This window comes from Rhinoraja longicauda, chromosome 2, assembly GCF_053455715.1.
Source record: "Rhinoraja longicauda isolate Sanriku21f chromosome 2, sRhiLon1.1, whole genome shotgun sequence".
NCBI lineage: Eukaryota > Metazoa > Chordata > Chondrichthyes > Rajiformes > Arhynchobatidae > Rhinoraja > Rhinoraja longicauda.
Window position 1 is genome coordinate 52,119,305 of NC_135954.1, and position 14,402 is coordinate 52,133,706.

General features: G+C 40.2%; 2 protein-coding genes across 5 annotated transcripts in view; one reads left to right on the forward strand and one right to left on the reverse strand.

Moving 5' to 3' along the window:
• fyco1a (FYVE and coiled-coil domain autophagy adaptor 1a) overlaps window positions 1-14,402 on the forward strand; it is a 164,014-nt gene that overhangs the window by 105,434 nt on the left and 44,178 nt on the right. The window lies entirely within an intron of this gene.
• Window positions 1,080-4,286, reverse strand: LOC144604659 (C-X-C chemokine receptor type 6-like). The gene is made up of 2 exons (XM_078419303.1): window positions 4,188-4,286; window positions 1,080-3,941 (listed from the first exon to the last, which is right to left on the reverse strand). The coding sequence occupies exon 2, from the start codon at window positions 3,905-3,907 to the stop codon at window positions 2,861-2,863; it is 1,047 nt and encodes a 348-aa protein (XP_078275429.1). The 5' UTR covers window positions 3,908-3,941; window positions 4,188-4,286; the 3' UTR covers window positions 1,080-2,860.

Genomic DNA, 14,402 nt, shown 5'->3' on the forward strand with positions numbered 1-14,402 from the left:
CTTAAATAAAGGGACTACATTAGCTGACTCTCCATTATTTTGGGCCCTCTCATGTGGCTAGAGAGGAAGAGATCTTTGTCAAGGCTCGTCCAATCTCCTCTCCAGCCCCTCAATAACCTGGAATTAAATCTGGGGATTTATCCATCTTAATGCTCTTCAAGAGCCCCAACAGCACCTCCTTAATTACAAACTACCCTTGCATATTAGTATTCTCTACACTGACCTCATTGTCCTCCGTGTCCTTCTCCTTGGTGAAAACAGACGCAAAGTACCTTGCCTACATACGCAGACTCCAAGCACAAATTCCCTTTGTTATCCTTGAATGGGCCTTTCTTCTCCCTTTTTATCTTCTTGTCTTTTAAATAGTTTATAAAAAGCTTTGGGATTTTCTTTAATCTGACTCGCCAAACTATTCCGTGCCCCTTTTGCCCCTTTTTCGTGGCCCCTTATGGCCCTTTCTCATGACCTCTTTTGGCTCATGTGTACGCGTAATCAATCTTATCTATGGTTCCCTTGCCAATCACAATCCTCCTTAAGTTAAATATCCCTAAAATTGGCACTTCCATCCTACTTATCTGCTTATTCAATACCGCCCATGGCAACACATTCAATTTATTTTAGCATGTTTCAAGGAAGCTTTATCAAATTACGTGATGGGGGTTCTCATCTATTCATTTGTGAAATGGCATTTAGATCTACACTGGTGAATGCATTACGACTCCTTTTGGTGTCTGAAGTGGCAAAAATGTAGTCTTAAAATCCGTACATATTTTGGTGTTCGCCAGATGTTGCCCTGAACTTTCCTTGATAATGTGGACTGTTATGCCATATGAAGACTGGAGCTGTGCATGTAAAAAATCATTTCGGCACAAGCTGACTTTCAGGAGCAGACATGGCAGAAGCATCTTCCAGGAGAATCACTCTGAACTCAAAGTGCATTGGGATTTAATACTCTTTAAGAACAAACATAACAGCAAATGATTGAAGGTGATTTCTGCAGTTATAATTCCACATTTTATTTCTAGATAACCATTGTAATTACATATTTGCAATAGAGTACATCTCAATTGACAAGCCCCTCTTCATATTCAAACACCTTTATTGGCACAAAGTAGATCACAGAGTCTAAAAGCTTCTGAGCACAAAACCGCAGGCACTGAAAAAATATTTTTATTGCAGTATAAATTGACTCTGTATATACAAATACCTCAATTGCTGATTGGCAAAACAACTATGCATATGTCCCTGTTTAATGTGATAAATTGCAACATTTACAAGGCAGCGCAGTGGCCCAGCCGGTAGAGCTGCTGACCAGGGCGCTGTCTGTGTAGAGTTTACACGGTCTCCCTGTGACCACGTGGGTTACCTCCGGGTGCTCCAGTTTCCTTCCACATCCCAAAGATGTGGAGATTTTCAGGTTGTTTGGCGTCTCTATATCACCTTAGTGTGTAGAGAGCGGATGCAAAAGTGGAATAACATAGAACTGGTCTGCTTGGGTGATGGATGATCGGTGTGGACTCAATGGGTCCACATACTGTATCTTTCAATCAGTCAAAACTTAATCAGTCCAGAAACCTTCCTTGATCTCTGACAGTATGGTACACAAAATCGTAATTGAAGATGTGTGACACATAGTTTGATGTAGGTCAATTAACATTGTTCGTCCAATACATTTGAGAATGTCTCATAGTCATGCCAGTTTCCAAACTCCGTTTCTTAGTGGTTTCTTGCTGTGAGCTGGTAGTTTGCTCTCTCTGTAAATAATAATGCTAGTTTTTGACACAGCTGAACATTTAATTTCAAAATTGATAAATGTTTGTAGATTACATTTTGAAATAGTTCTTGAAGACTGCTTAATAGTTTTTCTGATTATTTACTGATGAAGGTTGGATAATAGTTTTCCCGATTATTTACTGATGAAGGTTGATTAATAGTTTTCCCGATTATTTACTGATGAAGGCTGGTTAATAGTTTTCCCGATTATTTACTGATGAAGGCTGGTTAATAGTTTTTCTGATTATTATTGCTTCTCCCTTAGATTGTAATCTCCCCAAATCAGCCAGCCATTTCTTCTTGTTTATTTGTAGAGAGATGGTGTGAGGAAAACACTAAGTCTTCAGGAAGTCTTTCGAGTTCAATTAAACATTTAAGGTCAGTTTATTGTCCCATGTAACATTAAGGTACAGTGAAATTTGAGTTACCATACTAAGTGAAAAGCAACAAGACACACAGCCACATAAAATAAAATTTAACATAAACATCCACCACAATCCACAATCTTCTCCCTCGGAATGAAAATCACGTAATTTTCTTGAAAAACATTGTAATTTTTTTAAATATTCCAGTGGATTCAGAGAAACATTTAATGTATGTGCTTCTTACTGATTGCATCGGTAAGCAATTTTTTACACTGTTTAGAGATACAGCATGGAAACAGGTCTTTGGGCCCACTGAGTCTGCGCTGACCAGCGATGACCCGTACATTAGTTCTACCCTACAGTCTGGGGACAATTTACAGAAGTCAATTAGCCAACAAACCTGCATGTCTTTGGAATGTGGGAGGAAATCGGAGCACCTGGGGAAGACCCACGTGGCCACAGGGAGTACGTACAGACTCCATACACACAGTACTCATCATGATCAAAACCAGGTCTCTTGTGCTATAAGGCAGCAACTCTACCACTGTGCTGCTGCTTAAAACAAATGGATTATACTAAGTGAAAGAAAAAAGGGGATCAGAATTAGAAATGGATGTTTTTGCTTTTTCGAAGTTATAACAGGAGACTAGGAACATTCTTAAGGAATTCTAAAACCATTTTATATAAAGTTCAATTACACATACTGATATTTACAGAAAGCTTTACAAAGGATACATAGTTGTTTCACTTACACATGTTCTCTGCTGTGATGTTTCACACTCAATTTTCAAACATCTGCGCAATTGTTTTTGACTGATACATCCAACATCTTTTAAAATCTTCCAAAAATTGTTTCTAAACTTCACTCCAAGAAATACATACAGAATAGGATTCAGGCAGCAGTGTATATAGGCAATGCTCTCTGTTACAATAATTGCATAGGCTATATTTGCATTGTACTCACAACTTGTGTGTTCTTTACTGATGACCTGCATAGTTATCAGCAAAAGTGCAATATTGTATGGGAGCTCACAGATCATGAATACAATTACAACTGCAACAATAATCTTCAACGATTTACTTTTTTGAAAGCCCTTAGCTTTGAGCAGAGTTTTTGTAATGAGTGTGTAGCAAATGATCATTGTCACAAATGGTATCAAAAATCCCATTACCATTTGTGTAACACGAACTCCTACTTCAATGGTGTTGCTTGAATTAGGCGGATAGTTCATAATGCACACAATTTTTCCAGATTCATCAGAATTTGTTCCACTTAATATAAATTCTGGAAGGGCCAGGATGATTGCAAACACCCAAACTGCTGCACAAATGAACATGCCATACATTCTTTTATTTGTAGGCATTTTTGTTGCTTGAACAATGGCATGATACCTGTTTACAGTCACACAGGTAAGTATAAACACACAGCTATTGAAGTTGACAGCGTACACACCATGCACAACATTGCACATAACAGTTCCAAAAGTCCATTCATTAGATGCAGCAACTGCCCATAGTGGCAAGGTACAAAGTAAGATCAAATCAGCAATTGCTAGATTCATCATGTAGATATCTGTCATGGTCTTCAGCTTCTCATAAAGGACCTTAGTCACGATGACCAAAGAATTGCCCAGAAGCCCTGCCAGAAATATGATTGCATATAAACTGGGAAAGTAAACTCCCTTAAAATCTTTAACTTCAGAAATATCACAGAACGTACCAACATTATCAGAAATTGTGCTGGTTTCATCGTAATAATAATCTTCCATAATTAGGCACCAGAACTGGATCAGCAGAATACACCTGAAATATAGCATAGAGACTTTTTATGTACTGGGACATGATAAGTACTTGTACTAACATTTTTATTGTAAAATGTTATTCACATTTTGTGTGAACACAAAGGACTTTATTATTCCTAATGCCATTTATTTCATTTAAATGTATTAAATTGACATTAAATGCACAATTTTAAATGCATATTTTAATGAATACTTTATATGCATCTTTTAAAAGTAAACATTGAAAGTAGCTTATATTGAAACTTACCACAATTATGGAAAATTGCACAACTTGGGTGACAGTAGATGCGTGCCCCTTGTTTTGAATCATAAATATCTCAACGTTGCACGCTAAAATGATTTTCAACATTCATCAATGATTTTGCTTGATAATGATATGCTGAGGGAGGATGCATACTTGTGTTTTTACTGTGTGTTTCCGGGGTTTGAGGGGGTTGCAACTGTAGCAGTTTTTTTCAATGCACTTTTTCATAGAAAAAGTTTTCTTTGTAGAATGATCCAACACAATTGTTTATTCCACTGCACCTTCACCATAGCCATACAATTTTTTCTTCTTCCTGGTGAGCGACGGTCGAACAAAGTCCAGAGATGAAAAGACAAAAAGTGTGAGATATCGATAGAAGATGTGTGTGTTGTTAAGAGTGTTTTATTGTTACATGTCTGATAGAACAATGAAATTCTTACCTGCAGCAGCACAATAGAATATGTCAACATAGTACACTGCAAACAATATAATAAATGAGACACAGCAAATAAAAGTTCAGTATGTGTATATTTACACATACTCACACACACACACACACACACACACACACACACACACACACACACCCCACACACATAAATATATATATATGCACACATAGGTACACATAGAAAACAAACAGACATTAACAGTGCCATAGTAGCAATAAAAATCTATGTAGTTCAGAGCTTATTTGCAGATTGTAGTGTTTAACTAGACCAAGTTGACCTGTTGTGCCCAAACCTCTCCTGCATATGTGCAGCACCCTCTCCTCCCCCCCTCCCCTCTCCCTTTTAGCTGCAGGGAAGAAGCTGTTCCTGAACCTGGTCGTTGCAGATTTCAAGCTCCTACCTTCTTCCCGAAGGTAGGGGTTAAATGAGTATTTGGCCAGGGTGGTGTAGGTCTCTGATGATGCTGCTGCCTTTTTGAAGCAGTGACTGGTAGACACAAGATGCTGGAGTAACTCAGCTGGACAGGCAGCGTCTCTGGCGAGAATGAATGGGTGACGTTTCGGGTGGAGACCCTTTTTCAGACTGATGTCAGGGGAGTGGGCAGGACAGAGATAGAATGTAGTTGGATACTGTAAGACTGGTGGGAGAGCTGGAAAGGGGGAGAGGATGGAGAGAGAGGGAAAGCATGGGCTATTTGAAGTTAGAGAAGTCAATGCTCATGCTGCTGGGGTGTAAGAGTCTGAAGAAGGGTCTCGACCCGAAACGTTACCCATTCCTTCTCCTGAGATGCTGCCTGACCTGCTGAATTACTCCAGCATTTTTTGTTACCTCCGCTGGGGTGTAAGCTACCCAAGCGAAATATGAGGTGTTGTTCCTCCAATATACGCTGGGCCTCACTCTGACAATGGAGGAGGCCCAGGACAGATAGGTCAGATTGGGAATGGGAGGGGTAGTTAAAGTGCTGAACAACCAGGAGATCATGAAGGTTAAGGCAGATTGAGCAGAGGTGTTCAGTGAAACGATCTTATGCTTGGTCTCGCCGATGTTCAGGAGTTGACACCTGGAACAGCGGTTACAGTAGATGAGGTTGGAGAAGGTGAAAGTGAACCTCTGCCTTACCTGAAAAGACTGTTGGGGTCCTTGGATATAGTCGATGGGGGAGGTAAAGGGACAGGAGTTGCATCTCCTGCGGTTGCAGGGGAAAGTACCTGGAGAGGGGGTGGTTTGGGTGGGAAGGGATGAGTTGACCAGGGAGTTGCGGAGGGAACTGTCTCTGTGGAAAGCAGAAAGAGATGTAGATGGGAAGATGTGACCAGTAGTGGGATCCCTTTGGAGGTGGCGAAAATGTTGGGGGATCATATGCTGTATGCTGATGGGGTGGAAGGTGAGGACAAGGGGGACTCTGTCCTTGTTATGAATGGTGGTAGGGGGAGCAAGAGCGGTGCTGCGGGATATCGAGGAGACCCTAGTGAGAGTCTCATCTATAATGGAAGAGGGGAACTCTGTTCCCTAATGAATGAGGACATCTCTGATGCCCTGATATGGGACTCCTGTACATCCCTTCGATGTTGGGGATTTCACAACTTTTATAGTCTTTTGTGAAGCCAAAGGAAGGAATATAGTTGTAAGGGGAGGTGGGGAGGGAGAGGGGAGAAATGGGTTCAAATCCAGCTGGGGCATAAGCAATAGAGGGAGAAAAAGGGTGTGTGTATTGATTGTAGGTTAGTTACCTAAAATTGGAGAATTCAATGTTCATACCATTGTAAGCTACCCAAGTTGAGCACTTGTGCACAGTCCGCCATGGCCTGCTGGATTTCCCAGTTGCTAACCATTTTAGGGCAAATGGGGCTGGCTTGATGAGAATCTCAGTTGGCATGGACGGTTTGGGCCAAAGGACCTGTTTCTATGCTGTATGACTATGACTTGATGACTCGAAGATTTATTGGATCTATTCAGACTTGATAGCTTTCCTTTGTCAGACATTTCATTGGATATTGGTACAAAGAAATTAAATGGAGTAGTTTTGTTTCCAACTGGACTGTAAGGAAAGAATGATGATCCTATTTCTGTTTTAATACATATTTCATTTTCAGCAATGTCTTTAAAGCAATACTCATGAGTGAATGGAATTGTCGCTTCACATCCTTTGAGTAAGATGGAAACTAGAAGATAAGCTGGGGTTAAACAGTGAGAAGGTATGCAGTATTAATGAAAAATACTGTCATAATTTTGCAAAATGATGAAGCAGTTGAATGATCGCAAGGAGCCATTAGAGGAAAGGAGAAGTAACAATCATATACTGGAGGCAGGAAAATAGCATGACAATAGACAATAGGTGCAGGACTAGGCCATTCGGCCCTTCGAGCTAGCACCGCCATTCAATGTGATCATGGCATGAGTTGAAAAGTGATTTAGGAACCAAAAATCTTTTGATAAAATGATAAATAAGCAATGGGAGATTATTGAAAAATAAATAATTCAAGTACACATTCCCAAAAGGAGGAAGTCAAAAGATAAAACTCTGTGAATTAATGATTATAGAGACAACAATTTGGCTCAATGCATATTTACTTTCGGATGCAACTTTTCCAAATTGATTCTGAATTGAGGTCTATTGCAGGAGGATAATTACAGAACGGTCGAAGTATACAAGGGGCCAAGTCCTACTGCACTTTGGTTTTCATCTTTCCCAACTGTTGCCTCTTAACCTTGCAAACGAAGGTCCTCCACAGTGATTTAAAGAGATCACCAAGTACTTGAGGTTTGTTGCTGACTGACTTCTGTGGGCGTTTAAATTCCACAAAGGTTTGGCTGATGTTGACAGACTTTGAACAAATGTTGCTGTTTCATGAAGGTGTGACCAAAAAGATGGAAGAGGGCATAATTGTAGACGTTGTAGATAGCGATTTCAGCAAGGCATTTGACAAAGTTCCGCTTGGTGGGCTGTTCTTGAAGGTTAGATCGCATGGGATCCAAGGAGCGATAGCCAACTGGATAGAAAATTGGCTTTATGGGAGGAAGCAGAGGGTGATGGTAGAAGGTTATTTTTCAGATTGGAAGCCTATTATTAACGGTGTGCCCCAAGATTCAGTGCTGGGCCCAATGCTGTTTGTCATCTTTGCCAATGATTTGGATGAGAACGTACAAGGCATAATTAGTAAGTTTGCAGATGACACTAAAGTGGATGGTATTGTAGATGGTGAAAATGGTTGTCAAAAATTACAGCAGAATCATGCCCAGTTGGACAGGTGGGCTGAGGAATGGTTGATAGAGTTTAATATGAGGTGCTGTATTATGGGAAGTCTAACATGGGCAGGACCTAGACACTGAATGGCAGGGCTCTGGGGAGTGTTGTAGAGCAGACAGATCTAGGAGTGCAGGTGCATAGTTTCTTGAAAGTCGCAGGCAGATAGGATGGTCAACCGGCTTTCAGCACATTGACCTTCATCAATCAGAGTATTCAGTATAGAAGTTGGGAGGTCATGGTACGAGACATTTTTCAGGCCACCTTAGGGTATTGTGTTCAATTGTGGTCATCCTGTTATAGGAAAGATGATGTTAAGCTGGAAAGGGTGCAGAGAAGATTTACGAAGATGTTGCCAAGACTCAAGGGCCTGAGCTATAGGGAGAGGTTGAGCAGGCTAGGACTTTATTCCTTGGAGTGTAGGAGGATGAGTGATGATGTTTTAGAAGTGTGTAAGATCATGAGAAGAATAGATAGGATAAGCAGCATGGTGGCGCATTGGTAGAGTTGCTGCCTTACAGTGCCAGAGATCCGGGTTTGATCCTGACTATGGGTGCTGTCTGTACGGAGTTTGTATGCTCTCCCCGTGACCTGAGAGGGTTTTCTCCAAGATCATCGGTTTCCTCCAACACTGGAAAGATGTACAGGTTTGTAGGTTAATTGGCTTGGTATAAATGTGAAATTGTCCCAAGAGTGGGTAGGATAATGTTAATGTGCTGGGATCGCTGGTTGTTGCAGACTCCATGGGCCAAAGGGTCTGTTTCCATGCTGTATCTCTAAACTAAACTGAACTAAAGTGCGCAGAGTCTTTTAAGCAGAATAAAGGAATCACAAACCCAGAGAACATAGGTTTAAGGTGAGGGGGAAAAGATTTAATAGGAACCTGAAGGGCAACATTTTTTACACAAAGGGTGGTAGGTATATGGAATAAGGCGCTGGAGGAGTTAGTTGAGACAGGTACTATCACAACATTTAAAAAAAACTTCAGGACAAGCACATGGGCAGTATAGATTTAGAGGGATATATATGGGTCAATCGCAGGTAGGTGGGACTAGTGCAGATAGGGCATGTTGGTCAGCATGGGTAGGTTGGGCTGAAGGGCCTGAATCCACACTGGATGACTCTCTATTCTAACACAGCCAGTTGTCCTAGGCATGGGTATGTTAATAGATAATGCTTTAAAAATGCAGCATGATTAGGAGAATAACGGAGCTTAAATAGCAGGACAAGTTACCACGACAAGCTAGATGGTGGTATATGTTGTCGATGCATAGAATTCTTAAATAATGAATGCTATATTCTTCCTGAATACAGAAAGACTAAGAAGCAGTTCTGCTACCTTAACTTCAGTGTAGGTGGGTATATGTGACATTTGCGGTTCAGTGAGAATATCCACAGTCATAGTTTCAACCTTTATTGTTGCAATTGCCATGTCATATCTAGCCAAAGACCTCACAGTCCAGGTTGCCTTTGATTACAATTGTGGTTGAAGGAGCTACTTGGATTCCAGAGCGGTAGAAGTAACAGTTCTTTACTCAGCACAAAGTAAACACACAGAAAGGAACTGGTGGAACAATTTCTCAAAACATAAACTACATTGAGTTTTCATGTATTTTGTATAAAAAGAAAACATGACCAAATATTGCACTCTGTAGTTTAGCTAAATATTTTAAGGATGAACAAATGTTTTGTATAATTGAACATTTACAATGGGAGTATTTAACATCCTTAGAAAGTACTGTTAACCATTGCTTAATTCAAATTATTTGGCCCTGTATACCAAAGTCCTGTTCGCCAATCCCCCCACCCCCCAACACCCCAATGTTATTTAATGGCATGGTCAGTCTACAGTTACTATATAGGGGGTGCTGCAATTGGGTCATGAACTAGGAAAAACAGACAATCTGGTGTCTGCTCAACATCTTCCGATGCAAATTTTGTTGCAGCAGGGTTGGTCAATCATGCCCACTCTACAGTCAAATAGTTTGTTTTGACACTGGTGATCTGAACAGGTTGCTTGACTTTGGTCTTTGGCTGAAGAGTGGTGGAACTATCAGCAAGGTTATGCCTTTAGATAGAGTGACACAGCGGTAGAGTTGCTGCGCCGGAGACCCGGGTTTGATCCTGACTTTGGGTGTTGTCTGTACAGAGTATGTACATTCTCCCGCTGACCATGTTGGTTTACTCCAGGTGCTCCGATTTCCTCCCACATTCTAAAGACGTGCAATTTGTTGGTTTACTGGCTTCTGTAAATTACCAATAGTGTGCAGGATGCAAAAAAAGAGTTAACCTGGAACGAGTGTAACGGTGATCGTTGTTTGGCATGAACTTGGTGGACCGAAGGGCCTGTTTCCACACTAAACTAAACAATGAATAGGGGATGAAGACAGGAAGTGCTCATCATTATGTAATGCTTATGTGGTAAATAAGCAAAGGCATCATTTGCAATTGGTCCACTTCCATAATGCCTTTAAGCAACAAAAGTACCCAAAGCAGTCCCAGAGAAACAATTTTGAACAATATTAGAACACATTACCGAATATTTAGCCTCAGAAGCAGGTTTTAGGGAGAGCATCTTGGGAAGAAAAGGGATGTAAGAAAAAAATTCCAGTGTCAAGTCTTGGCACAAACGGGCCAAAGCAAAGCTTCAATTTGGGATTGAACAAGGAGCTAATAATATCACAGATGTCTCTTAGGCTAAATGATATCTTACAGTGCAAGCTGCCTATGATGTATAATTGCGGTTGAAAGAGCTACTTGGACTCCAGGACATTTCTTTATACAGCACAAGCAAACACACGGAAAGGAACTGGTGGAAGAATCTCCCAAAACACAAACTGCTTTGAGTTTTCCATCCTGGGAAAATGATTCTGACTGTCTACCTGATCTATGCCCCTTATAATTTGATATACTTCTATCAGGTCTCCCCACAACCCCTGGCATTCCAGAGAAAGCAAATCAAATCAGTCCAAACTCTTCCTATAGCTAAAACCCCCCCCTAATCCAGTCATCATTCTGGTAAGTCTTCTCTGTATCCTTTCTGAAAGCCTTCATATCCATCCTGTAATGGAACGACCAGAACTACATTCAATCCTCCAAATGCGGCCTAACCAATGTCTTATAAAGCTGCATCATGACTTCCTGACTCTTGTACTCAATGCCCTGACCTATGAGAGCAGGAATACCATATGTTTTCTTTACTATTCAGTCTACTTGTGTTGCCACTTTCAGGGAGTTATGGACTTGGACCCTAAGTTGATCAGAGTCAGGGTGGAACTGAATAATAATATTGCGAAATTTCAGTGAAGTCACTAATGCCATCCACAGTTCAGCTTGGATCAAATATGACAAATGTGACAAGCCAATGGATTTAGTTTTAAACTGCTGACAGGGAGACAGAATTATACCAGAAATTAGCAGGACTGCATGAAGTGGCTTCAACCTTTCGTAGTCCTGTTGGTAGTCTGCAAATGTAGAGAGAATGATTGCTTCAGGAGCCTGAGTGAGTGGTGGAGTCAGGTACTCTCACAACATTTAAGAAATATCAAGACAAGCACTTGAATCGTCAATGCATAGAAGGCTATGGGCCAAGTGCTGGTAAATAGGATGCCAGTAGATGGCTTCTTGATGGTGTTGGGCCAAAGGGCCTGTTTTTATACTTTGTGATTCTAACTATTTCCACCTTTCTTGAAGCAAGATAATATGCGTCAGTACTCTAAAAGCTTCCAAGGACAAAGTCCACCCATCCAAAACATACCTTTTCACCACCATTTTATGAAGGATAGCCCTTTGGACACACAAACAACCCAACAAAAATAATTAACACCATACTTAATATGTTGACAAAATAACCAGTTTGAAAATTTATTTGATTTCATTCTGGGGTTGCAGACATAGGGAATGAAGTGAGAGTTGTTAAATAACATGGAAAAAAAACAGAATTATTGTACAATTCCATCTAATAACATTGTATTTTGTGGAAATATGTTAGCCGACTGTTGCCTGTGACTCCTGCCTATATGATTAACTCCTAAACTACCTTGTGAAATAGCCCAATAGTCATCCAGTCAAGGGAGCAGTTATGGTTGAAGATCAATGACATCTGATGAAGGGTCTTGACCCAGAACGTCACCCTTTCCTTTTCTCCAGAGATGCTGCCTGAGCCGCTGAGTTACTCCAGCTTTTTGTGTCTTCGGTGTCAACCAGCTTTTGCAGTTCCCTTTTATACATACGCAATTATGGTTGGCCCAGTAGGTGGTGGCCATGTGAGAAAAATCTAGTCCTTTGAACAAATAGCTTAAGAACACATCAAAGAATAAATTGGATATGTCCAATGTAATTTCAAAGTTGTATACAACAGGAAATTTGGAAAGTTATTAAACAGTAGGATGGATATGACAGACCTGTGAAATGGGCAGACACAAGTTACCAACATAAATTGTGTCTATAGATGTAATGTAAATTAACTTTTAAAGTTTTAAAGAAGATGCAAAAATACAAAGATGTGAGAGGATATAATTTTTTGTTTAAATTTGCCCAGACAAATTAAAATATTGCAGAATGATTCTGAGGCAGAGAATTATGTATATAATCTTGATGAATGTGAAGTATGCTGAAGGACGTGATGGTATACCTCTGCTCCCATGTCTTATTTTGAAAAGTCAAACAGGATTCTTATCTTTCTTCAACACTGATTAAGATCCACCATAAATATCGTGAGAACTCTACAAGTGAGTTAAACAAGTGAGTTAAACTGATCTCATCTGCCTCTGCATGATCCATATCTCTCCTTTCCCTGCACCTTCCATGTGGTGAGAGGGGGAAAGATCAATGGAGATGTTTAGGGCACGTTTTTTTGCACAGAGCAGTGGAGACTTGGAACGCATTGCCATGGTGGTAGTGGAGGGTAGATACAATAGAGGCTTTCAGATAGGCATATGGAAGTGCAGGGAATGGAGAGAAAGAGATTATGTACAGACAGATGAGATCAGTTTAACTTGGCACAGAAGGGTCCATTTCTATGCTGCACTGTTCTATGGTCATGTTCTTTCACTCTCTGCTTCCTTCCATGAAACCATCTCTATCCAGCCAACTAGCTGTCCCTGGATGTTATGAGATCTAACCTTCCAGAACAGCCTACCTTGCGGAGCCTTATCAAATGCCTTGCTGAAGTCCATACAGACAACTTTTACAGCTTTGTCACTGATTTTTTCGGTAACTTCTTCAAACAATTTAAATCATATTCGGAAGACAAATCTCTCATGTACAAAACTAAGCTGACTTTCTCTAATCAGCCCCCATCTATCCAAATGCAGAAATATTTTATCCCTCAGAATCCTCCTCATTAACCTACCTAAAACAAATGTTATGCTCACTGGTCTATAGTTCCCACGTTTTTCCTTGCAGACCTCCTTGAATAGAGGCACAACACTAGCCACCCTCCAAGTCTTGCGTCACCTCACCCACGTTTAATAATAAATTTATATATCTCATCCAGGGTGCTGAACTTTTTCTCAAGCTACTCACAGTGTTCTTGGATATATCTAATCAGGACTGGAAGAGTTTTCTATACCTATAATTGAAGGTTACCCTCTCTACTTGTGTATTGAATTCCCCAAGTGAATAATATGCTGAAACAACAAACTATCTGCTGGAGTTTTTCACCGTTAAGGCATCATCTGTGAGAGAAAATAAATTGTTGGAAGTTTAGAGTCGAAATCCATAACATTCTGTTACCTTTTTTAATTATGACACCATACCTGGATAACATTGAGGGAGCAATACAAGCACGGGATGTGGCTATGTATGTAGAAATAAAAAGACGGTAACTGAGGTAGTAAGGTTATTTTGAAAGACGAAAATCAAATTAGAGCACAATTTGATAGAAATATTTGAAAGTCATATAGAATAGTTACAAGCAGATTGTTTCCAATAATTGGCCATCTAGAATGAAGAATCATGAATTTAATATCACATTTCAGAAATTTAGTACATAGAATATGCGAAACAACTTTACGCAGGGAGTTGTGACATTTTTCGGTCAGTTCCCAGATTTACTGAGAAATGGGAGAAATGATGTCTTGAATTTTTATTAATGTGATTAAGAAATCTATTATGGCTGCCAGTGACCAGCAGAGGGAGTGACATTCATGTTCTGAGTTAATCTTGTTTATGTGCATATTTGTGTATGTTTAGTTTAGTTTATTGCCACGTGTACCGAGATACATTTTAAAACTTTGGTTGCGTGCTGACCTATCAGCAGGAAGACAATACATGGTTACAATCGTGCCATCCACAGTGTACAGATACATGATAAAGGGAATAAGATTAGTGCAAGATAAAGTCCAGTAAAGTCCAAATAAAGATAGTCCACGAGTCTCCAAAGAGGTAGATAGTAGCTCAGGACTGTTCTCTAGTTGTTGATGGAATGTTCAATTGCCTGATAACAGCTGGAAAGAGACTATTCTTGAATCTGGAGGTGTGCATTTTTGCACTTCAATACCTCTTGCCAGATGGGAGAGG